Here is a 23,649-nt window from a genome sequence, read left to right as displayed (position 1 = left end):
TTTAAAGTTTTTAAACTATACACTTCAAAATATTAAAAAAAAAACACACTTCAAAAAATTTTTAAAAAACTTTTACAGTAAGTTACAGTAATATTTTAGATAAACATCCAAAAAACTCACCTTCCAACAGGAGATGTTCGTCAAAATGACTCGAAAGGGAGGCTTCCATTCCCAATAATGCTGGAAAAGTTTATGGTGCGTGTGAAATTGCAGATATAAGTATACACCAATTACAAAATCACACATCTAGAAGAAACAGACAAATCAAGCCTATGCTAAAGATCCCTTCACTATAGTTTATTCCACAAAACCAACACATTTTTTAATTCAATCACACAAAGAAATGATTACCAACATCAATCACAGTTATACCATGGGCTAATTTAAGGGATAAATCCGTAAGCTCTCATTTTCTCAATGCTGTCGAGGAATGACTTTGTCGAGTCCTTGAATCTCAAGAATCCAAGCTCCTTGCTCTTGTTCATACAGCTCACTCGATTATCCGAATAGAACACCACATCTGCAAGCCAAAATGCTGCAATATCATTCAGCTTTGTAGGCACCAGTTTGTGCTTCTTCACAATCTCATCCCACACCGGCTCCTTCCCCTTCATCAATTCTGCCATGCTCGTTTCCTTCTGCCCTTTTCTGTATCCAACCATTTCTAACCCAAACTGCTCTGCCAATATTTTCCAGATGTGTTTCCACTTGAAGACATCTCCATTGCTACAATTGAAAGCTTGGTTCTTGGCCTTGGGCTCCATCGATGCCCATATCTGTTGCTCAGCTAGTAAATCCGCGTCCACAACATCATAGTAACAATCCCAGGAGAAGTCGCTTCCAGGATACACCAAGGGCTTGTTCTCGTGCTTGCAAATGGTAGCATAAACGGAGATGGTGCTGACCATGTTCATCATGCTACAAGGGGAGAACCCGAAAACCAGAGCAGGTCGATGGGCGGACCACGTCAAACCAAGCTTGGCCTTGGTTTCTTCTTCAAGAATGTCCTCCAGGTCATAGTAGAAATTTGGTATGGGCAGTCTAGGCAGGTCCTCAGTGAAAGGCGACTCATGAGGTTCTTGCTTGTATCGTTCGTCGAACACTCCAAGGTAGTATTTGATACCTGTCTGGAGACAAACGTGCTGGAGATTTGGAGCATTGGGGATGACGACTCTCAGGACGTTCCTGAACATGGAACCATTTAAATCACAGTCCTCCGACCCAACCCAACATACATAGAAAATGTGAGTGATGTCGATGAGAGGGGAGAGCTTGGAAATGGTTTCTCTAGAATTGGAGATGTCGCATTGGATGTAGTTGAGTCGTTTGTCGGATAACCAGGTGGGACGAGGGCGGCGAGCCACACCATAGACCTTCCAGGGATTGCCAGGGGTATCATGGAGCAACAGCATTTCAGCCAAGCTGCTGCCAACAATTCCAGTGATTCCTATAATTAGAGCTGCACTGTTGTGTTCTTTTTGTCCTCCATTCTCCACACATTTCCTCGGCGAAATCTGAATACAGAAACACACAAACAAACACAGCGAATTTGTTAGTTAGTCCCAAGCTGCTTTTTCTTCTCTTTCACAAAGCAACATGATCAGCTTCAAATTAATGCTATTAATTTAAAACCTGATAAGCTGATCAGGTTTCAAATTTATAGTACATGAACCTGATCAGCTTCAAATACTTACTATTAACCATCCCCAATAACCACAAATGAATTTCATCAGGAGAGATCGATTTCAAGAGACTTGACACAAGTTTAGGGAGCAAGACGGAAACGAAATGACAGTGGAACAGACCATGAAAGAGCAGTGAAATTAGTGGTTATTCAATTGCAGGCGAGATGAGGATCACACTAATAAAATGGTACTTAGTAGACAAGTAATACATTTGCTGTACATGCCTGTCGTGCAGCAACGGATCTGTTCCACCACCAGTTGGCTGTCATGTTGACTTGTTGATTGCAAGACCGAAACAGGACACAAAGGAAAGGGCACTTTAATCAGCTCAAGGCTCACTACTAAGAACTATGACTAAAAGCCTCGAATGTTCAGTCTAATATGATTCAGGTTCTATATATAGTGTTGGGATTGCAATCCTTTTATTTATTTATTACCATGCATGCATGCATTATCTGCTAAGATCTTGACTAGGAGCATTCATCTTATCCTGTTTTACATTACAAAAATGATATCTTTCTCACTATAACGCATAGAATACGTTATTTGCAAAAACGCCTAAGAATAATTACTAGTACTGTGATACAGATGGGTTTAGTGAGTCTGGTCTAAATTGAAGGGACACTAATGCACTAAGCCTTTGTAAGGTTTAATTGTTGTTGCAGCTATGAAAAAGGAATGTTAACATGCATCAAATGAGGGGCTAAATTTCACCGCATTTTTATTAATGTTACAATAATAATTTAACATTGGCTTTGTTAGGATAGATTATTATTCCAAATAATTATTTAGAACGATTACTGTAGCATTTTTTTATAATATGATGTGTGTGAGATAAAAAAGTGGTTGGGAATATAAAAAGGTGGATTGGGAAATATATTTATGATGCAAGCGAAATGTGTTTATCTTCCGCAGTTCCAGAAAATACGATGAAAAAAGAGGTAAATTAAAAGAGACTAGTTCTTTTCTACTAATTCATATCCTATACTCGATCTTAGGTTCATTTATTTTTTTTAAGTCATCGGATTCTGTTGCTTTATGGATGGAGTATCTTTGGCCCTTTTGTTTCTAATTTTGTTTATAATGAAATCAAATACAGTAGCATATAGCACCGCCGAAAAATACTATCTAATCTTGGAACTAGCATATATTTGGTAATTTTCTGAAGTTTTTAAAGTTGTTCTCATTGACATTATGGAAGGACATTTTTGTAGCCAGCTACCAGTGGTTATAAGCAATATAAACATTTTTTCAAAAAAAAAAAAAAAAGGTAATAGAAACATGCCCTTTAAAATCTAAGGGCACCACTGAATTTATTGGGTTTCACCACCACCATTACTAGAAATTCAACTCCCGGCCAATTTTCCATTGCAGAGGCTCGTGGGCTCAAAACGAAAAGGACATTGCAAAATCAATGATGAACATCCTCCTTTTAATATTTGATTAGATGAATCCCTCGAGGGCGGCATGTACGAAGCACAATAGTATAATACAAAACTATAAAACATCCCTGTTTGGATTGTTATTTTCAAGACTTTTTTTAAAAGAAAAATATAACGTAACGATTTAATATGCATAAGGTAAAAAGATGAATGAAAAATATTTTCACGAAAAATGCAAAAAAAAAATTGGAAAAAAATGGCCAATCCAAACAATTTATCATTAATAATTAAATCTGCTGGCTATTTAACGTTTGTATTTTTTGGGTTTCTGTCTTTTCTTTAGTAATAAATAATAAGTATATGCAAAAAAAAAAAAAAAAACAGAGCGTAAATGCTTTTAAACGGCTACTAGTGACACGAAAAAGGCATCCTTTCACTCCACATCACACGCGAGTAGATAAGACTAAATAATATTTAGTCTTATGTAAATAACCCTCGAGGATCGCATGCGTAAAATAGTTAATCAGCGCCCCTCCCCTTTCACTCCACATCACACGTCTATAGATGAGTTTTTTGCCAAATTAACACTCTTTTTAAAAAATATTTCTAATGTGATTCTCTTTCAAATTTTATTCCCAAATTGATGTTATTGTTGGCAGCTAATTACCCTGATTGCCATGTAGGATAACAAGAAAGGAAAGCTTTAATCTAGTTTATAGTTTCCAATAAAAACTAAAAATTTAAACTGTTTTATTATAGAGGCACAAGAAAATTGCATAACTTTAATAATTTCCTTATAATTATTTAAAATAAAATTTACCATTATTGACCTTGCTATTATTGCTCTCTGCAATTTTTTTAAATGTATCAAACTTATTGCATATATTTTTTCAAAAATTAATTTGCAAAATACAAAAATTGCAATGAACATTATAAGCAATAACAAGAAAAAGTTACAAAAACTTCAAGGCTATCATATTTTTTTATTTTATGCTTCCTACTCCTTCAAAAGAACTTTTACAAAAAGTAATCAAACTATTGCAATTAAGATAATGCTAAAGTTTCTCAAAAGTAACACAAGCCATTAATTGATGTTGAATAAATGTGCAAAAATACTTCAAGTATACGAGATTATTTGATTATGTGATAGAGAGGCACTACAAATGAACATGCTTATACTGAGCATGAATTTATGTTGTTACGTAATTTTCCTCTTAAACATTTTATCAAACACACGGTGTGAGAAATCATTTGTTAAAGCAATTAGTAGTCAAAATTTTTTGAAGGCCATAGGAATGTTCCAAAAACCGCACAATAGAAAAAACAAGAGAATAATCTTCATTTACCTTGAAATTATCAATTCGAGGAGAATATTTTCATCTACAGATACAATATCAGGAATGATAATGAAGTTTTAGATGTTGTTAATATAAATATTGGCTTTTAACAATTACATTTGACAAGGAAAAATAACGAAAGGACACAAAATAATAAAGGAAAAAAAAAGTGGGAAGGTGGTTTCCTTTTTAAACTAGTGAAGTTGAGATATACTTTAGTATAGTTAGATGGTAGAGTTAGGTTTTGGTATTACATTTTTAGCTTTTTAGTTGATAAATATCTTTGATCTATTTACTGATCTTTGGATAAGCAGTTGCCTCCTGAAAACAAGTATTTACATAGAAGATTACATAGAAAAAAAAAGGTTTAAAAAAAAGTTTGGCCAATAAATGCTCGTTAAGAGGGGCTCAGGTGTTTTTTTTTTTTTTTGGGGCAAAGTGTAACTATTTCATAGAAGTATTCAAATTGAAGAGGCGCAATAAATATGAATGTATGTATTCACTTGGTAAATTGAGTATAATTTAGGTTTTAACAAATACTTTCGAGGCATTCGTTAGAAAAATATTTTTTAAAACAATACCTTAACACCCTTGCATGTCAGATTAGAAATTTTGATTACCTTAACATTTATCTATTTTTGTAATTGTTGGTATCGTTGTTGTCAATGAAAAATGATATGCACTCGTAATTAAAACAGAGCATTGCAGCAGAACTTACGAGGCTGAGAGCGTGGGTCATTTAACTATTAGTAATCACCAAATTGCTTGGATTTAAATGAACAGTCGAACACAAGAAAGAACTAAAGAAACAAGACAAATTAACCCAATACATAATCGAACTTGGGAAGATGGTTTATTAAACCAAAACAAATCTTTTTTCCTTTAAAAAAAATGTTATTTACACTCCATTTTTTGTTTTTGGTCATTTTTACTCCTATTATTTTAAAACAAAAAGTCTAGTAGGAGAATGGTAGGTAGGATTTTAAAAATAGAAAGGGGATCGAAAGATTAGAATTCAGAATCACTATATTCTAGGCCTCCAACCTTAATCAATAGATCAAAACTTTCTCAATGCACTCACATCATCGTCTAATAAGTAAACATTATATGATTAAAAGCATAATAAAAATATGATTAATAAAAATGGGAGTGCAAAAAATATTTTTCTTTTTTTTTATTATCTTTTGTACGTGGGTGTTGGGAATCTCTGCAAAATAGACTAGAAAGTTGTTTACATTTTCTTTTGTCATACCAGCAGCGCGGGTTCCGTGCACGATGAGTGACAATTGACGAGTAATTCAAGTTCCTCGAGGATCGCATGCACGGTCTGAGAATAGATTTTGACTAAATGACTTCAACGTGGTATCCGTTCGTTGAAAAGCAAACAACCTAATTGCGACGATGAATGAGAACCAATTGATAAAACGTTTCACGTATAATCGAAAGGTACGAGATTACAAAGTATGTGGTACGAGATTGATATCAAAGTAAGTCACCAATGAAACGCATACACGAAGCTTGACCCTTTTTAAGCTGCAAGAAAAACCCATAGCTCCAGCGAGTTTTTGTGTGAAGACCCACAACCATTTGCTGCAAAAGTAATGGATAAGGTCAAAAAATAGTTTACAAAGTCCAATTCAATGATTATGACCATTGTATTTGCAGTTCATCTTTAATTTGATTTCCAATATCACACAGGTAGACTTGGGAGACAGTTTGCCGGCACAATATTACTCTTTTCTCACCAGGCAAATTTAGTAGTGAGTGACCCAAGAAATTTGACGCCCATTAAGTGAAATAGAAGCTAACATTGCAATATCCAACCAATGCAAGGACTGACATATTATGGTCATGAGAGCCCAAAAACTGCAAAGAGAAAATTTTACAATTACAAATTGTTACTTGTTACGTCAATGCATGCGTAAAAAAAAAAAAAAGGCATTATTGATTTTTTCCGTGGGGCGGAAAAAGAGTGAAATTAGTTTTGTGATTCTATCAGGGTATCACATCATCTATGGACATCCCGGCCAGAAAAAGAAGAGAACCAACTTGAAAAGGATAGAGAAAAGGGGGTGTCCGGTATCAAAGCTAGTTTGTTTATGACGCCATTCGTACAAAGATTACAAAAATTGAAAGGAAAATACAACAGGGATGTTCAATTCCTGGGAGGGAATTAAATCTTCCTTCACATATTTATTGCAAAATTTACCACCAGAAGTAAAATATTTATATAGAATCAAAAGCCTGCAGGAAGAGATACAAATCATGGAACAATTTTGTGAGCTCTCATCTTGTCAATCACAGAAATGACAGATTTTGTAGTGTTCCTGAACCCCAAGAACCCATGTTCTTTACTCTTGTTCATGCTATCCAGCATACACTCTCCGCTGAAAATCACATCAGCAAACCAACAAGTCGTAACCTCCTCCAATTTCGTAGGAGTCAGCTGTTTCTTCTTCACAATCTCATCCCACACCGGTCCTTTGTCCTTCATCCACTCACTCATGCTCACGAATTCCTCATTCTCGTCAACTTCCACGTACTCCAACTCGAATTCCTCCGCCAGCACTTTCCACAGTTGTCTCCACTTGAACAAATCCCCGTTGGTGCAGTTGAAAGCTTCGTTCTTTGCGTAGGGATCCACGGCCGCCCAAATCTGGTGCTCCGCGATCAAATCAGCGTCTGATGCCACCGAATAGCAATTCCAGGCCGCTTTTGTGCCTGGAAATTTAAAGGGCACCTTTTCGTGCTTGCAGATTGCAGCGTAAACGCAGATTGTGCCAATCACATTCATCATGCTATACGGGGAAAAGCCAAATATCACCGCAGCCCTGTGGACTGACCATGTTAGTCCTTGCTTCTTCTTGCAAGTTTCGAACAATATGTCTTCCAGGCTGTAGTAAAAGTTGGGGACGGGGAGTCTGGGAACATCCTCGACGAATGGAGTTTCGTGGGGCTTGATTTTTCCCAAGGATTCGAAGGGTCCGATGTAGTGCTTGTGGCCTGTCTGAAGACAAATATGGGTCAGGTTTGGTGCGTTTGGGACAACGGCATTTAGGACGTTCAAGAACATGGCATCATTGACTTGTATGCACTCTGCCTCGGATGGCCGATTAGCCCAGGTTACCCAGAAGATGTGGGTGACGTCAGTGAGGGGAGAAAGCTTGGCCCGAGCGTCATCAGCGTTGAGGACATCACACTGGATGTATTGCACCGGGTGGTCTAGGCTCCAGGACGGCCGGGGGCGTCGCGCCACCCCGTAAACCTTCCATGGACCACCCGGGGTGTCGGAGAGGGGGAGGATTTCCGCCAAGCTGTTGCCAATTATGCCCGTGACTCCCGCCACAAGGGCCACACTCTGGAAATTCTTGGAAGCTGGTGCACCATCTTCCCCCAGCGTTTTCTGCAAATTTTCCCAAAATATCAGTCAAGAACATGTGAACTTTAAAAAAAAAAAAAAAACAGCAGGGGAAATCAAAGACTAGATAGGATCAGAAAGAGCAGTAGACTTGCCCTTGCAGCTCCAACAGCACCAGCCCACCACCAGCTCATTTTTTCAGAGAGACTTATTATGGGAGGATTTGACGGAGGAAATTGGAGAGGGCTCCAGAGGCTAAGATGCAAATGTGCAATTAAGGGCACAAGTTTCAGTTGATTTAAAGAGAGATAGCAGTGGGCGCAACGGATTTTCTGTCTTATATTATATTATGTGTCTGTCTTATTTTTTATTATATTATTATTTCTCCTTCATAAATATTACGTTAAAATCACGAGCGCAGTAGTGGTGTTGGGTGGCTACTGGCCACACTAAAATTTGATGGTGAATTGCTTCAAGACGTGGTTTGTTGGATGGTGAAAAAAAAATATTATCAATTCTTAAATTAAATAATGTTAAATATTAAAAATTTAAATCATTATCTTTAATGATGAGAGATATAAGTCGAGAAAACAGTAACCAAAAAAGTTTTGGATTCCTATAGAACGTACCATCGTTTCATTTTCATCAACGATCGTTGATTCCGAGGTTCATTATGGGCCTCACTGATTAAATTAGATTCGTGGTGAAGAATTTGGGGAGGAAAGATTCGTTTTTATTTGTATGACAAAGAACAAGAGCACTAAATTGATTGGCCCTTTACGTTGCCATTTGGATTCATGTTTTTGACATTTGGCAAAGTCCCAATCAATTTTTAGTCTTTTGTTGTTGGGTCTTCCTTCCCCCTACGGCTCGACCTGCTGGCCTCTCGCGAGATGGCACGCTGACAAGAGCCACCCTCGAGTTGCGCGTGCACATCTTCTTAATTGGTCGCGCCATTGAAATTGTATTTTTTTTTTTATTTTTGTTTGGGAAATTCGTTGCTTCACTTTTATTGTAATTTATTTTCTTAAAAGTTAGTTCCCTCCTATTTATTAAACCAAACGAAAAAAAAAAAGAATTAGTACGTAGTAAATTGAATCAAGTAAAGCTGATTTTCTCAGTTGGAAATGACCAAGCAAGGCCCTGTACAAGTAGTAAGAACAACATGCTTGAGGACTTGCAAAGTTAATTTACGTATACCAACCCCCACCCCCCAAACAAAAAAAAAAAAAAAAAAAAAGAAAAAAACAAGAAAAAAGGGGAGATGCAAACCGATTGATCGATCTTGTTCAAGGACCCTGTTCTGTGGAAAAAAGAAAGTATGATGCGGTATATGATTTGATGTAAGTGCAAATTCTACCAGAAAAGGGATTTAACATGCAAGGAGCATTGCCTGATTGAAGGGACAAATCAATGCATTCAATTTAACGTGGACTTGTGGTCCTGCCCACTTCCGTTTCATAAGTGATAGTAATCCTTAAGCATGCAGGTAGGTACTAGAAAAAGGAAAGTTTCAAATAGTGAGTGGAATACAAAATTTGCGATCGTACCCTAAGACCAGGTGATATATATCAATAACTTTACGGGAGAGGAGACTGCATTTGATCATCATCAATCAAGTTAGCATCTTGTCTTCTTCTGTGTTTCCCGCTTTTCACCAATCAATCATGTTAAGACCAATTCCTGTTAATTGTTTCTTAATGGTCGGTAGAATGCCTCATTGATTTGAAAAACTCTCTCCACTTCCCCCAGCTCTATCAACATTCCTTCTGCCTTTCCAGTTTCCATGCAAAGGTTCTTGAGAAGTGGCGGACAGACCTGATCCAATGCATAAGGCAGGAATGATAAGTACTATTAACTCTTATGTCGTCGTTCATTTAATGAAGAAGCAAGTATATAAGTCGTAAAAATCTAGACTTGGTGATAAACATAGATAATGGAGCTTGATTACCTGCCATGAAACCCTTACCTTGGATGGAGATTTTCAAACTCGGGAGTTTGTCCTGGTAAATTCTAAGATCATCATCTTTTTGCGATTGTTCTTCTGTTTCAGCACGTTTGCTTAATGTCTTTGACTGAGCAGCTTTAAAGAGCCATGTTGAATCCATCTGCTTGCAGATCATCCGTACTGCATAATATGGTATTTTCAGATGTTTTGTGGCTTCTGATTTGATACAACCATTGATGAACATAATACAGTCCATTAAGCTCTCTTTAGCCAATCCCTTCATGTCATATGCCTGTGATCTTCTCCAAAGACTCTTGCCATGAGAGTTCGGAGGATTAGAAAGGCAAATTGCTCGAGTTGTATCGCTTATGGCTGCATCAGGATCCTTTAGCAGCAAGGAACACTGAGCTCTATTACTATACAGCACAAGTCTCTCCTTTTTCAATCTCGTGGGGCACAGCTCTAATGCTTCTGTGTACTTCAATTGTGCTTCTTGAATCTTTCCCAACTCAAAGCTATGATTTCCCTGTTGTTTTATCAAGGCCACCAATACTCTTTGCTCTTCGAGTTTCTCAGCAGACATGGTCTTCTCGTTCATTCTCTTCTTTATATTGAGATTCCATGTTTCTTCTAATGCTCTTTGAACACTATTGCTCATGATGATCTTAGAGTTTCGTAGTTTAAAATCGCCAAGAAGTACTCTTGCAATTTTTTCACCAATGTTTGACCTTCCTCCAATGTCCCTAAGTTCAATCAAATCACTAAGATATAATGTGGCAATTTCCATTACTTTGTACCTCGTATCTGGATCTTTCAGAAGTAAAAGAAGGCAATCAATTCCCATGTACTGCCAATCATCCGAAGATCTCGAGAGATTACATAGATTTTCTATGACTTGCTTTATTTCTGCTACGCTTCTTCTTCCAATTTTACTATAACAAAGAATTCTGATAAGTCCAATCCCTGAAGGAGATGTGCCATTGGCAAGTCCACCCCACATCTCAGACAAATCCTTCAAGAACTCTGGCTTACACATGACATCTAATGACCTCCCTTTGATGGCAAAGCAGCTAAGAAGATGAAGACACCAACATTGAAGTTGACTAGCCCATTCCTCTGCCTTCCTATTTTCTATCTCCAAATCCCCGAGACCTACCCCTCTCGTGAGCAAGTCACAATGGTATCTCAACCTCTTCTTCTTGTCTTTTACCCCTACAAACATCTTATAAACAACTTCCAGACAGGTAGAAGCCAAACGCATGGCTAATCTAACCACTTCTTCTTCGTAAAGCGCTATAGCTTTGAAGGTCGTTCTATAGCTTGCCAAATGTCCTAGTGCTCTAACAGCTACCCTTTGCTCTACCCAGCTCATCTTTCCTCTAAGAAGCTCCAATAATGGTGGTATGACACCTGCATCAACAGCTTTGACAGCATACTCGGCATTGTTTATCGTGTAGGAACCAGTAATATGAGCTGCATAATAGGCAATGTAAATGTTTTGATGGCTAAGAAGCCAATCTACATCATTGACACTTCTTTCAATAAGACTTGCCATGCATTCAAAAACACCTAAAGAAGGAAGCTCTCCATCTTGAGGTTCAGTCATGGCAATATTCCACAGCCCACTGAGTACTAGAACAAGTTCTTGGTCTTCAATCTGATGCATGTTTCTCAAGTAGCTTGCAATTCCAGCTCTCCTGAGCAATAAATCTTGTTCCTGGAGTGTGCAGAAGAAACACCTACTCATGCTTCTACTCAATTGATCTTTAGGCATATTTGCAATTTTGAGGGGTAGGTGTTTGAAATGGAGATATAGGTGAAAGACACTAATTTGTCCGTTTTGTATAAAAAAACAATAGATGATTACAGAAAGGTTTTACTTCAGGCTTCTTTGTTTTTCGTCACCCTATTGCTGTTTTCTTTCACAAAAAATATGAAGCAAAAATAAGAAAAGTTCCAGCGGAAGAAAACAATCCTGCGGTAAGGAGTGACTAGAAGCCGCTCATGAGATGAGATCATCTGATATATAATGCAGCAAATTAAGACAAAGCTTCATGTCTAGGAGCTTTGGCCTTTTCTTCTTTCCACTTTCAACAGCTCTTTTTGCTGTTGTTTTGATGATCTATTGGTGAGACCAAAAAGCTTGTTTGCCCTTAACCGGAAAGTGTAAAGGGTGAACATATAATCCATTGAAAGAAAGTAAGACCTCGTCATCAGGAGCCTGAATTGCATGCATAATTTTCCTTCGAGGTAATTCTCAGTTTTGCCTTTTTGTTGCAGTAAATCCACGTTTTTTCCAGTGCGTCCAGTGATTACAACCAACATTAGACAGATCAAACTATCCACCTAACCCCTAAACTATTCTCTTAGCACTCTTATGGTCCCTCAATAATATATTATTGCAAACAAACCTCTCAACAAAAAAAAGTACCAAGTTTAAGGATTTCAGTCAAACTCTGGCATTAGTGCTAGATAGAATGAGGGATAAAAGTTTATAGAAAGGGTTTAAACTATTTCTATTATCAAGTTTTGGCCCCTAATCTAAATTTTATCTAGAGTATATACTTTTAGCCCTTCTAGCCATTTTAGTCGGAAGTGCAGGCGGAACATAATGGCATTTTTATCCAATCATTTAATATAATCATCCGAAGTAGAATCAGAAGGGTTAAGATGAAGAACACATTTCATTATTCAGCATTGCAAAAAGCTAAATCTAATAATAGTAAAATGAAGTGCATTCTCCATTCTTTACCTTTCTAATTCTACTTGCGATAGTTATATTAAGATTAAAATCCTTCCGTTTTGGTTGCATTTAAGATTAAAATGACCAAAACGTTTGAAAGTATACACTTTTAATTATTCATGGATTACCCTGAGACAAAATTTAAATTAGAGACCAAAACTTAACAAGAATAGTTTAAGGACTCCCTAAATACTTTATTGTTGAAAAATTCTTGTGTTCGGTCAATTTTTTCTCTCGTTTCATCAGCATTAACGGTTAAATTTGATGAAAGTACTTAAACTTGACACTTTTTTTTTGGTTGACGGGCTTGCTTGCGACAATATATTATTGAGAGGCCAAAAGAGTGTAATGAGAATAGTTTAGGGGCTGAGTTAGATATTGCTTCGTGACATTTTTGTAGGCAAAACTAAATATTATTGTTTCAAAGTATGTATCATTATCTCTTACAGTTTTTCCCCCCTCTGTCGGCAATCCCCGTAACACGACTTAAAACAGGAAAAGGACTTTGTGTTGATGATGTTCTTGGCCACCTTAGCTGGTGAAAGTAACAGTTTTATTTTTTTTGTCGTACGAGGTGAAAGTAACATATACTTCAATAATATGATCAAGAAACTCTTTTGTATGGCAAGGCAAGTCTTAGATTCAACCCAGACTGGAGTTGCAAAACCAATGTTGATCTCGGGATGATGCTACTCATGCTAGGCTTTGATCTCTTAACTTCTACTACTTTGCAATCTATGTGCATTAAAGAAGATTTGCTACGAACACGCGCAAATTAATGATAGGAGAGACATTTGATGTAATGTGGTGCAAATGCTGCGGAAGGATGTCAAGGACCACAACCTCAAAACTGGGAAGTTTTCCCTCTTCAACTTAGCAAGTGATATTGTGGTCCATTTTCAAATTAGCTTTTTTCCAACTGGTGGAGAACACTAGCATAGAAAGGTAGTACTACTGCTAAGCACTAGCATACAGAAAGGGGAAGGTCTCAAGAAAATGCGGCTGCAACAAGATTACCCACAGGCAACAGCATAAAAAGCAGATTCACATATATTATGTTAATTAGTACTAACGAGGAGACTATAATCTTGTTTGTCTCCTGCTCGTGTACCTTCAAGAATATTCTAATGGTTATGATTTCTAAAACTGAGTTCTTTCAACAACATCTGTTCATCTGGGATTCTTTTCAAGTTTGTTTATTCTAAATTGTATAATGCGCGTGAAAACATCTATATTAGCTCATCAGGAGGGAGGACACTTGCTTAAGTTTTCTAGTCAGACAGAAACAGGATTAATGTAAGTTTGTTTGCCAACTCTGCATGATTGACTAAAGTTCCTGTTCTTTTTTCAAAAATTTCCTGTTCTTGTGACTCTGCAGCGTGCGCAAGGACGGGGCAGGGTAGATGTTTTCACCTGAAGCAACAGAGAATATTGTTTTAAACTTGATAGCAGAATGACAATTGAGGGACTGGCTGTTGAATGAACCATAAAGTTTAAGATGGAAGGAAAAATGTCAGGGCAACCATAACGGCGGTAAAGAAGTATTGAGTCTGGATCTCAAATTCTCGACAATGTAATTCTGTCATCATTTAGGATAAAGAGTAGCAGTGTACAGTGCCCTAACGGCATACCCTTTGAATAACTTGGCGACATCTAATTCCAATGTCAAATGCCAAGACTAAGGAGATCTATCCTCTGTTATTCCAAATTGACTCCATATGACAAGGCAGAATAGGGAGTGTAATAAAACTTTGTTGGCAGAAGAAAAATAATTCTTTTAAGATCCCAACTATAGGATGTTAATGCTAGTGTACCGACTGCATAACTATTTATTCAGTATTCAAGATTGAGCCAAAAGATGTATGGAAATCTTTATTCTTTATTACAGAACCAACAAAAATAATTGTATCATCCCAAATATGGCATCTGAGTGGAAAGAAACATATTTAAGGCCCTGTAGTAGTATCATTTCTTGTCCGTCGGCCGAGATTATTTGGACTGAGATGAATGATTGTTACATTATTTTTCTATAAACCAGTCTGGCTTGTTCCTCCTCTGCATAGTAGTGATAATCATCCTCTTCCTCGCTTGAACTTGACCTCTCGCATCTGAAAGTTTTGATATGAGAAGCAAGCTTCCTTGTCTCATTACCATAATCAAATCCGCTGCAGTCCCTCAAGTCCAGGAGTTCAAGCTCTCTGCAGCTTTGCAATATCATCAAAAGGTTATTCTGGTGGAAATGGACTTTCCTAAAACTTAAGTACTTGATCTTTGGCATTCTGGCTATGGCAAATGCTTCTTCATGACCTATCCAACTATAGCAGAAAATTAGCCCTACAAAGTTCTTGCAATGAAGCCTGAGCTGAGCAAACATTTCATTAAGCATATAGCAATGTCCAATGCTCAATACTTGCAAGTTCTTCCATTTACTGATCAGGTTTGCGATGACTGGTCCGTTGTGATACAATAGATCAAGTGACAAACCTAAGAATTTCAAGTCCGGGCACCTGCTAGTCCAGAGAATTAATACAATTTCCCGGTTAGTTATCCTGATAACCACAAAACGGAAAGAAAATTTTCAGTGAAGGAAAGGACAAACTTACTCATCTGAGATATATTCTAGTGCTTGATATGCGCAAGTGCCAGGAAGCACCAAACTTGTAGCAGACCTCTGACCTCGGCTAACTACAAATTTAGCAAACGAGGCATTTGGAAAATGATGCCACGATAGACTGTATGAATGCACAAAGTGCATTGTCATTGGTCTGGGCAATTTCTCTGAACATCTGATATCAGGGAAAACGAGAATCTGCCAACATTTTGGGTCAAGGGTGGCTTTGTACCATGATTTACACACAAGTGGAATACTCAATAGAAGTGACTCCATCCCAACCCATTTGAACACTTCAACTAGGCAATCGATGTTCAAATTCTGCCATTCTCTTTGAGCCATGAATTATCTTCTTTCCTTGCGTAAATAACAACAAATGACTTGCACATCAGTTAACTATGGCATATCTTATTAACAGTTGGACAAGCCTTGCCATATTAGTAAGGTTCTTGCATCACAGTATTCAATTCATGGATTATAAATGCTAGAAACAGTTTTATCATTCACTAGCAGGGCTAAGTGCAGAGGCTGCATTTGAATTTCTTTTCCAATCGAGTGGCATGGAAACCTTGGAATTTGGATTAGCTGCAGCAATTAAGAAATGATAAGCTAACAACGAAGAACTGAAGAGAAAACAAAGCCTGTATCTATATGGCGTACCAGAATTTAAAGCGTCCTCATAAGCAGAGCCTTTTCAACTGCCACTGGGTGAAAATTTTGAAGTAATATTCATTCATTTAAGCTATGGATTCTAAAAAGAAAATATGCTCCATTCCACCACCTCTATGCATCTTATGCACAATAGCTGATAACTTAAACAGATTAGCCGTGTAAGCAATGTTTCAAATTGAGTTTGAGATGCAAAGAAATAAGACTCACAATATAGACACACGGCAACGCCTTTTAGTTTGAACCTTCATGCTGGCCGGCCGGCATTTCTCGTTCGGGAGCTGTATTCCCTTAGATTGTCAGAGGGGAAACAAGAGGAATTGATGAAGCAACAGAAGACATGGATGACTCTCAAATAATCACTAGTGGAGCTGTACGGAGCTGTCCTGTGACTCCTGTCAGTAAAGCTTATACAAATAAATTAGTAATAAGCGTGGATCGCATGCGTGAAACCAAAAGCGGGATATATCATAGGGATAATTGCAGAAACCTCCCTAAGGTTTCTGACATTTGCACTGACCTCCCTTGTAGTTTGAAAAATTACACTGACCTCCCTTGCGGTTACTAATCCTTTGCAAATTTAGTCCAAACGATTAAAATATTATTTTAGGGAGTGAAATTAGAAATTTGTTCCATATTTGTGCTTTGTGCTATATATCCAATGAATGACAAAGTACTATAAATCAATTAACAATTAATAAATTTTAAGGAGTATAATTTATGGACAAACACGCATTACTCATTTAAAGTATCAGCTTTTTATGAGTATTTTACTTTCAAATATTTAATTTATGATAAATATATCAATATTTGTAAGTAAAATTCAAAAATTGTTATAGTAATATTCTTGCAAAAAGGAAATCGATAGATTATTTATTTAATATAAATTAAATATTTTAAAAAAAAATAAATGGCCCATAAAATATTAATTTTTTATGGCTTTCATCCATTACACGAGTAAAGTATTCGCTCTTTATGTGCATTTTATTCTAAATCATTTAATTTATATTAAATACATAAATATTTGTAACTAAAATTGAAAAAGTGTTATATTAATATTTTTATGGAAGAGAGATTGGTAAGTTTTGTATTTAAAAAAAATTAAATATTTGAAACTAAATACAAATCTGTATTTGAGCGTAAATATTTGTATTAAATTAAATGTTTGAAAGTAAAATATCCGTAAAATGCCGGTATTTTAAATAGTTACCGGCTCTTTATAGGCAAACACGCATTATTCATTTAAAGTACCGGCATTTTACGGATATTTTACTTTCAAACATTTAATTTATGATAAATATATCAATATTTGTTAGTAAAATTCAAAAAGTGTTACAATAATATACTTGCAAAAAGAAAATCGGTAAGTTATTTATTTAATATAAATTAGTTTTTTTTAAAAAAAATGAACCATAAAGTATTAATTCTTTATAACTTTCATCCATTACATGAGTAAAGTATTGGCTCTTTATGGGTATTTTATTTTGAATCATTTAATTTATGTTAAATACATAAATATTTGTAACTAAAATTGAAAAAGTGTTATATTAATATTTTTACGGAAGAGAGATTGGTAGTTTTTGTATTTAACAAAAATTAAATATTTGAAAGTAAATACAAATATGTATTTGAGTATAAATATTTGTATTAAATTAAATGTTTGAAAGTAAAATGCCCATAAAGAGCCGTTACTTTAAATAGGTAATGCATATTTGTCTATAAACTATACTCCTTAAAGTTTATTAATTGTTAATTGATTTGTAGTATTTTGTCATTCATTGGACATGTAGTACAAATGACAAATTTGGTAAAAAATTCTAATTTCACTCCCTAAAACAATATTTTAATCATTTGGACTGAATTTGCAAAGGATTAGTAACCTCAGGGGAAGTCAGTGTAATTTTTCAAACCACAGGGGAGGTTTCTGCAATTATCCCTATATCATATTTGTCCGTTTGGATTGCTTTTTTTTTTTTTGGATTTTTTAAAAATATATTATAGCAATTATATATATATAAGAAATAAAAAACGATTGAAAAATATATTTACTAAAAACGTAAACATTTTTTGGTAGACCAAAGAAATGTATCGAAGTCTTTTTAGGTATATTTCTACTTGGATATAAAAGTTTTGGTAAAGAGATGTATTTATTATTTTAATGACTTGTTTGTCCATTACATTAAGAAATTAGTACAATCTTTTAATCAATGACATATTAGGTAGATCAAAAAAGTCTGCTGCTTAACCAAGTAATATGTTTTCAGAAAAAACGTATTAGAACCAAGTAATATGCACACAAAGAAGATACTAATAGAACCAACCAAGTGATGATTTGGTATGTTTAATTAAGTGGTGTTTATGTAAAAGAATGATAAATTTTCAACGAAAGTTTTATACTATGATAGTAATGGCATCAACGGATCTTTATAGTACAGTATGGGGGGAAAAATCACATTGTCTATAATTGTTATCTGATCCTCGATCCTGTGAAGTCTTGGCCACTAATGATAGTCTTGCTTAATAGAGCTTGTTTTAAACTTTTTATATGCTTCTGTCTAATGATACGCCTTTAGAGTTCTGAATGTAATTATACAAGTAGCGAGTGTAATTATACTTTGAATGGTGATATACTTCTAGTTTTCAATTGGAGTCTCTGTTGGGTAGATTTCTGCTTCTATATGAAAATTTTCCAACAAAAGATTCTTTCCTAGCAAGATTTCTGGTTGGATATAGAAGTTTTCCCAATTAGATAAAGAGATGTATTTATCATTTTAATAACTTGTTTGTCCGTTACATTAAGGAGTTACAATATTTCAATTAAGGACATATTAGGTAGATCAAAAAAAGTGAGAAACATGCTTTTATTTAGCACACTTATATATGTATATATATATATATATATATACACGTCTCTGCGTGTGTATAGAATATAGATAAATTTTTTTGTCTTTTATTTTTAAAATATTAACTTTACATTTCTCACAAATTTAAATTAGTAAAATTTGGTTTTAACCTAAGTTTCCGATGGCTTTTTAACCTGAAATAGTCACGTGACTCATATGTCATCATTTTCAATATACAAAATGATCAAATTTCAATTTTTTTTAATAGCAAAAATGAATATGAATTGGATCAGAACTTAGAACCCACTTTTTTAGGGGGGAAATGAATATGATTCGGTTCGATCTCACTTTTTAAGAGATAAAAATGAATATAAGTAGGCTTATTTGTTTAATTACAAATAGGATATAATCTTTTTTGCCTTTAAAAAATAAAAAATAAGTAACCATGTATGAATCACGTAATAAATTCAGGGTAAAAAATAGTCAGAAATCTAAATTGGAACTAAATTTTACCGATTTGATTTTGTAAGAAAAATATAATTGTCATTTTAAAAGTAAATGATGAAAAAATCCATTTTGATAGTTTTGAACGATTTTTTCCCTTCCTATCATGTGAGTCTTTTATTCCCAAGAATAGAATCGGGGCAGTTTGCGGCCCGACATAAAAGCACTGCTGCCGGTTGCGCTTCCATCCCTGTCAATGGACATCTACATTATTGTATTCTGTTTTGTTAGCTGAAAACATTCTTGTACTATCACAAGAATCCTGTTCTGTTCAGATATTTATGCAATTCTGCCTATCCGGATTTCCACGCAATTATTTCCTGTTCCAATTTTTAAACTAATTATTTGAACAAAACTATAATCAGATAATCCCTAATGCATTTGAAATTAAAGCACTTGTTTGTCTCATAAGATTAAACAAGCAGAATGCGAAGCTGTTTGTTTATGCCGGAGGCCCGGATGCAGGGCTGAGAAAACAGCCAGAAGACAGCATAGCTATGCCCATTTATCTGAAATTGAAGCATTGGTGGGCATACATGAGGTTTGATCAGCATCTGTGGATGTTCAAAACTATCCCTACACTCCAGAGCAAGTGTCAAGCTTTGCCCCCATGGGATAGTCTAGGGGTAAACGAACTCTTAAGAACTCATTTGGTTCTGATTTCGAATTTTACTTGGATTTGAATTTCCATGACTCGTCCCGAGTGCATTGCGTGGGACCGCAGCGTACTCTTATTATTTGATGTATCGAGTCCAAATAGCTCGAATCGGGTTACCCCGAAAAAAAAAAAAAAAGTATCAAGCTTTACCTTGGTTTTCTACTTTACAATTCCCTTTGGAAAATGTGTTAATTAATCACTGGGCACGAGCATTAAGCATTAAAAGTTATACACAAAACTATCATTATTATAATTGATAATCCGTTCATGTAGATCCCCATAATAGTTAATTCCTTGAGCAATAATGACAAGACCGCATGAGAGACAACAAATGATCTCTCTTTTTGGGCATGAAGAATGAGAATCATGGGAACGGTAACTTCACTCATCCTTGGTTATAACGGGCAATGATAAATTTTTAGGACTTTTATCTCTGCAGCATTCCCTGCAACTGTATTAGCATAATATAGATACAGAGACTGCTAAGACGTGGACGTAACAAAGAGTGGCGGAAATAATTAGACAAGATACAAAAATGAACAGAAACATTTAATAGCTCCAATGCCTCTCACGCAAACAGCTTTTCAGTACCGGTAGTTAATATTTGGATGCCAGTACAACCTTAAATAATACAAAACCATGACAGAAAGGGATGACCATATTCAATATCACAGTTGGGACGAGATTTTACAAGAGCGAAATCTCAAATGTTAAAAAGTTACAGCTCAACTGAGCTTGAAAGTGCGCAGCGGGTACATAACATAAGCCTCCACTAGCAAGAAACTGCTGACTGAGAGTTTCATTTCAAGGCATCTAGTTCAATATATACAATTCAGAAAGATCTGTATCCAAGTTCAAAATTCTTCGATCAACTGAGTTCCTAGCTAACTAACTTACCTCCTTTCGTCAGTCTATTTGTGCAAATAAACTAGCCTACTGGGACTAAGAAGCTACTAAACCAGTTTCTTGTCTTAAATGTCCATCTTGAGTACAATATTGTTGACATTGCTCTCCTGTGATTTCTCCAGCGCAACAACCTTAGCCCGATAAGCTGCTGCTGCAGCCACTGTCCTTGCCCTCTCTCCTTGAGGAAGTTCACATGCTTCGCTGAGAGAACCCAATCTCAACTCAGCAGGTGGAATGAAACACTCTCCCGACAGACCAGGAACATTGAAGGCTACTTCCTCGATGGTCCATGCTTCTTCCATCCTGGTTTTGGTATGACTCATTGCTGTATCCCCGAACCTGAAAAGGGTAACCACTGACCGCCCAGAGTGAGCAATCATGATCCCCTCAACAGGCCTATAATCATCAAGAAATGAATTGATTGTTGTTTCCCAGTAAACAGCATCACCTCCATTGCTTTGAATACGCGTTAAATGGGAATCTTCTAAGTGCACAAGAAGCCCCGTTTTCTGGCTAAAATAGCCAAAAAGAACGTGCCTTATTATTTCCGCAGGTCCTTCACTCCTTGCTTTTAATGTGTGTGGATCAGCACAAAGCTTGAGAACAAAGCAATCCTCCCCATTAATCTTCTTCTCTCCTGTGCATCTAGCATTAGCAAACATGTTTGCCGTGGTCCTCGGGTCAAGTCCCTGAAGTCCAAAACAGAACCATGTTGAAGAATGACCAAACAGAGATGGCACAGGTAAAGGAAAAAGAAAGTCCTACAGTTAAAGAGAATACTATTCACCTGAAGGGCACGACGCAGTGGTCTGACGGGCCCTTTTGCAGCATGTGCACCAAGCCAGGGGGTATGTCTCCAAACTAATTTCCCGTTGCATCCAGCATGGACTTTGCTACCACCAAGCGCAAGCTCCACATACCACATATCTGGGTTCATTTGCCAGAGAACAAATCCACCAGACTCGGCTGCTTTCGAAGAATTCCTGCTCTTAATGACCTTTGTAGCAGTCTCAATGTCTGATGCCAACATCTTCACTTTTCCCATCGCATAAGCATTGTGAATAGCATTTTGCAACTTCTGTCCTCCCGATGCAGCTGTATACTGCTGCAGTATATATTGAGCTGATGAAGTTTCCTGCACAGCAATTTATCGAAACTATGAGATGATCAGCCAAGATAAATTTCAATTAACACCAATGAGAATCTGTGTTAACCAATATCCAAAAAACAAGTTCAAAGCCCTCTACAATCTCCTTCCCCACCCCCACCCCCACCCCAAGTTTAATTCACTGTCTGTTTATTATCCATTTTCCCAAATTCTTAAGGCGCAGATTTCTTTTATTTTATTTTATATTTCTTTTGACGTATTCAATTTTGAGAATCAAACGTCACCGCATTTTCAGAGAATATTCCATCACATTAACAACCCAAATTCATTTATATTTATTTAGGAGCTAAACAAACCTTAGCAATACATACACGAAAATCAGAAAAGGAAGTGATCAAGAGAGTACTCATTGGTTAACCTGCAGCCAAAACCCCGGATGAAAATTTTTTTTTTTTAAATGCAGCCAAAACCCAAAAAAAGAAAAAAACTAAATTGTAGACGTGACAAATCAAACAAAAAAAAGCACAAAACATTTTTATATCCAGGTTTTTATATATCCATTTCAGTATCTAATTGGAAGGACGAAAGCTCAGTTCTTTTGTGAACCACAAACAAAAACATTCACAGTTACAACCCAACAATCTTTTTTGTAAAATAACTGTTGCTATCAGTCAATCCCAACAATTCTTATTCATCACTCCGAAAAGCAGTAACATCCAAAACCCAACAACTATTAAAACCCCACCACATGAAATAACAAATATAAGAACATTAAAAGCACAGAAAAATCCAAGCCCACCAAAAAACCCAAAAAAAAAAAAAAGAAAATGTACGAGAGTAGACATTGGAGTGCTGTAGGAAAAATGTTGAGGAGAGAGAGACTAACAATGGGAGTGTCTTTAATGCTGAGATGAGGCAAAGGGTCGTTGCTGCTGACGTGCACCGGGGCAAGCGGCGCACCCAAGACACCAAGCAGCAGCCTCAGATCGGACCTCTGATAACCCGACCCGGATCCGGAGGCAGCAGTCGAAACGGAGGGCGCCCGACACAGCCAGTGGCCCCACTTCTCGCTCTTACTATCCCCAGCCTCCGACCCGGCCGGATCCGGACCCTCCCTCAAAGGCGACAGAGTCTCGACGGCGGGCCTCAAACTCCCCGATCTCGAAATGAACGCCTCCGGCGGAACCGTGTGGGCTCCCTTCCTTCTCCTCCTTAAACTCGACCTTGAAGGAGATGGGCTTCGCCGTCTGGACCGTCCCGGTGATAAACCTCGTACTACTTCCTCTCTGAGTGCTGAAAAGAAGCCCTGTTTCCGCTCCATTTTTTGCAGAAAATGGAGATGAAAATGAGAACCCTTTTGCAGTTTTCAGCAATCAAGTACGGTAGAGGGAAGGTTTAAAACGAAGAAGAAATCGTGAAGAGAATGCAGCAGCTATGGAGAGTGGAGAGAGTGAGGAGTCACAACTGAAAGAAGGCAGAAGGGCATGACGTTATAAAGAAGCAAAACATTTTTCTCATCTCATTGTTTAGTGCGGAATGGAATGTGTGATTTACTATATATTTATGGCCACTTTTACTGTTGACTTCGGTCAAAACGTTTAGACAACTTAATGTCATTTTTACCCTCAGCATTTATGGGTTTCATTCTCGATTGACATCAGCCAAATTCCAAAACAAGTTAGAAAGTGGGTAACGTTAGTTGTTATTTTGAAAATTTTTTGGATTCTATTTCGTTTTGTTTTTAACATGTTTCCTGTTGATTGTGTTATTATCTTTCCAACTACCATTACATCTTACACACATAGCATTAGAATAAATATAACTGTTAAAAGCTCTTCTACAATTTGCAATCCAAAAAAAAAAAAAAATTGCAATCCTAACACGCACAAATGACATT

The 23,649-nt window shown here is 36.5% G+C and overlaps 4 protein-coding genes across 6 annotated transcripts; all 4 read right to left on the bottom strand.

Annotated features, from left to right (window-relative positions):
- Positions 1-136: 136 nt before the first annotated feature.
- Positions 137-8,077, bottom strand: LOC140015456 (uncharacterized). The gene is made up of 6 exons (XM_072068052.1): positions 7,918-8,077; positions 6,671-7,807; positions 6,214-6,270; positions 5,916-5,994; positions 1,910-1,959; positions 137-1,514 (listed from the first exon to the last, which is right to left on the bottom strand). Exons 1-6 carry the CDS (start codon positions 7,954-7,956, stop codon positions 384-386), a joined length of 2,493 nt encoding a protein of 830 aa, XP_071924153.1. The 5' UTR covers positions 7,957-8,077; the 3' UTR covers positions 137-383.
- A 1,402-nt stretch (positions 8,078-9,479) lies between these two features.
- LOC113712610 (uncharacterized) lies at positions 9,480-11,484 on the bottom strand. The gene is made up of 2 exons (XM_072068051.1): positions 9,714-11,484; positions 9,480-9,580 (listed from the first exon to the last, which is right to left on the bottom strand). Exons 1-2 carry the CDS (start codon positions 11,482-11,484, stop codon positions 9,480-9,482), a joined length of 1,872 nt encoding a protein of 623 aa, XP_071924152.1.
- A 2,815-nt stretch (positions 11,485-14,299) lies between these two features.
- Positions 14,300-16,124, bottom strand: LOC113711982 (putative F-box/LRR-repeat protein 22). Of its 3 annotated transcripts, none has more exons than XM_072066791.1 (3): positions 15,725-16,124; positions 15,057-15,649; positions 14,300-14,960 (listed from the first exon to the last, which is right to left on the bottom strand). In XM_072066791.1, the coding sequence occupies exons 2-3, from the start codon at positions 15,404-15,406 to the stop codon at positions 14,468-14,470; spliced, it is 843 nt and encodes a 280-aa protein (XP_071922892.1). In that variant the 5' UTR covers positions 15,407-15,649; positions 15,725-16,124; the 3' UTR covers positions 14,300-14,467. The 3 variants fall into 3 exon arrangements, with proteins under 3 accessions (XP_071922892.1, XP_027091050.2, XP_027091049.2); XM_027235249.2 differs by having other exon boundaries at positions 15,057-15,421; positions 15,944-16,124; XM_027235248.2 differs by having other exon boundaries at positions 15,057-15,416; positions 15,944-16,124.
- A 4,254-nt stretch (positions 16,125-20,378) lies between these two features.
- LOC113712495 (uncharacterized) lies at positions 20,379-23,285 on the bottom strand. The gene is made up of 3 exons (XM_027235951.2): positions 22,639-23,285; positions 21,432-21,779; positions 20,379-21,333 (listed from the first exon to the last, which is right to left on the bottom strand). The coding sequence occupies exons 1-3, from the start codon at positions 23,071-23,073 to the stop codon at positions 20,710-20,712; spliced, it is 1,407 nt and encodes a 468-aa protein (XP_027091752.2). The 5' UTR covers positions 23,074-23,285; the 3' UTR covers positions 20,379-20,709.
- Between the last annotated feature and the right edge of the window lie 364 nt (positions 23,286-23,649).

Source organism: Coffea arabica, chromosome 10e, assembly GCF_036785885.1.
Source record: "Coffea arabica cultivar ET-39 chromosome 10e, Coffea Arabica ET-39 HiFi, whole genome shotgun sequence".
Classification (NCBI taxonomy): Eukaryota; Viridiplantae; Streptophyta; class Magnoliopsida; order Gentianales; family Rubiaceae; genus Coffea; species Coffea arabica.
The sequence above is the reverse complement of the archived record's forward strand: the minus strand, read 5'-3'. Positions and strand labels throughout refer to the sequence as shown.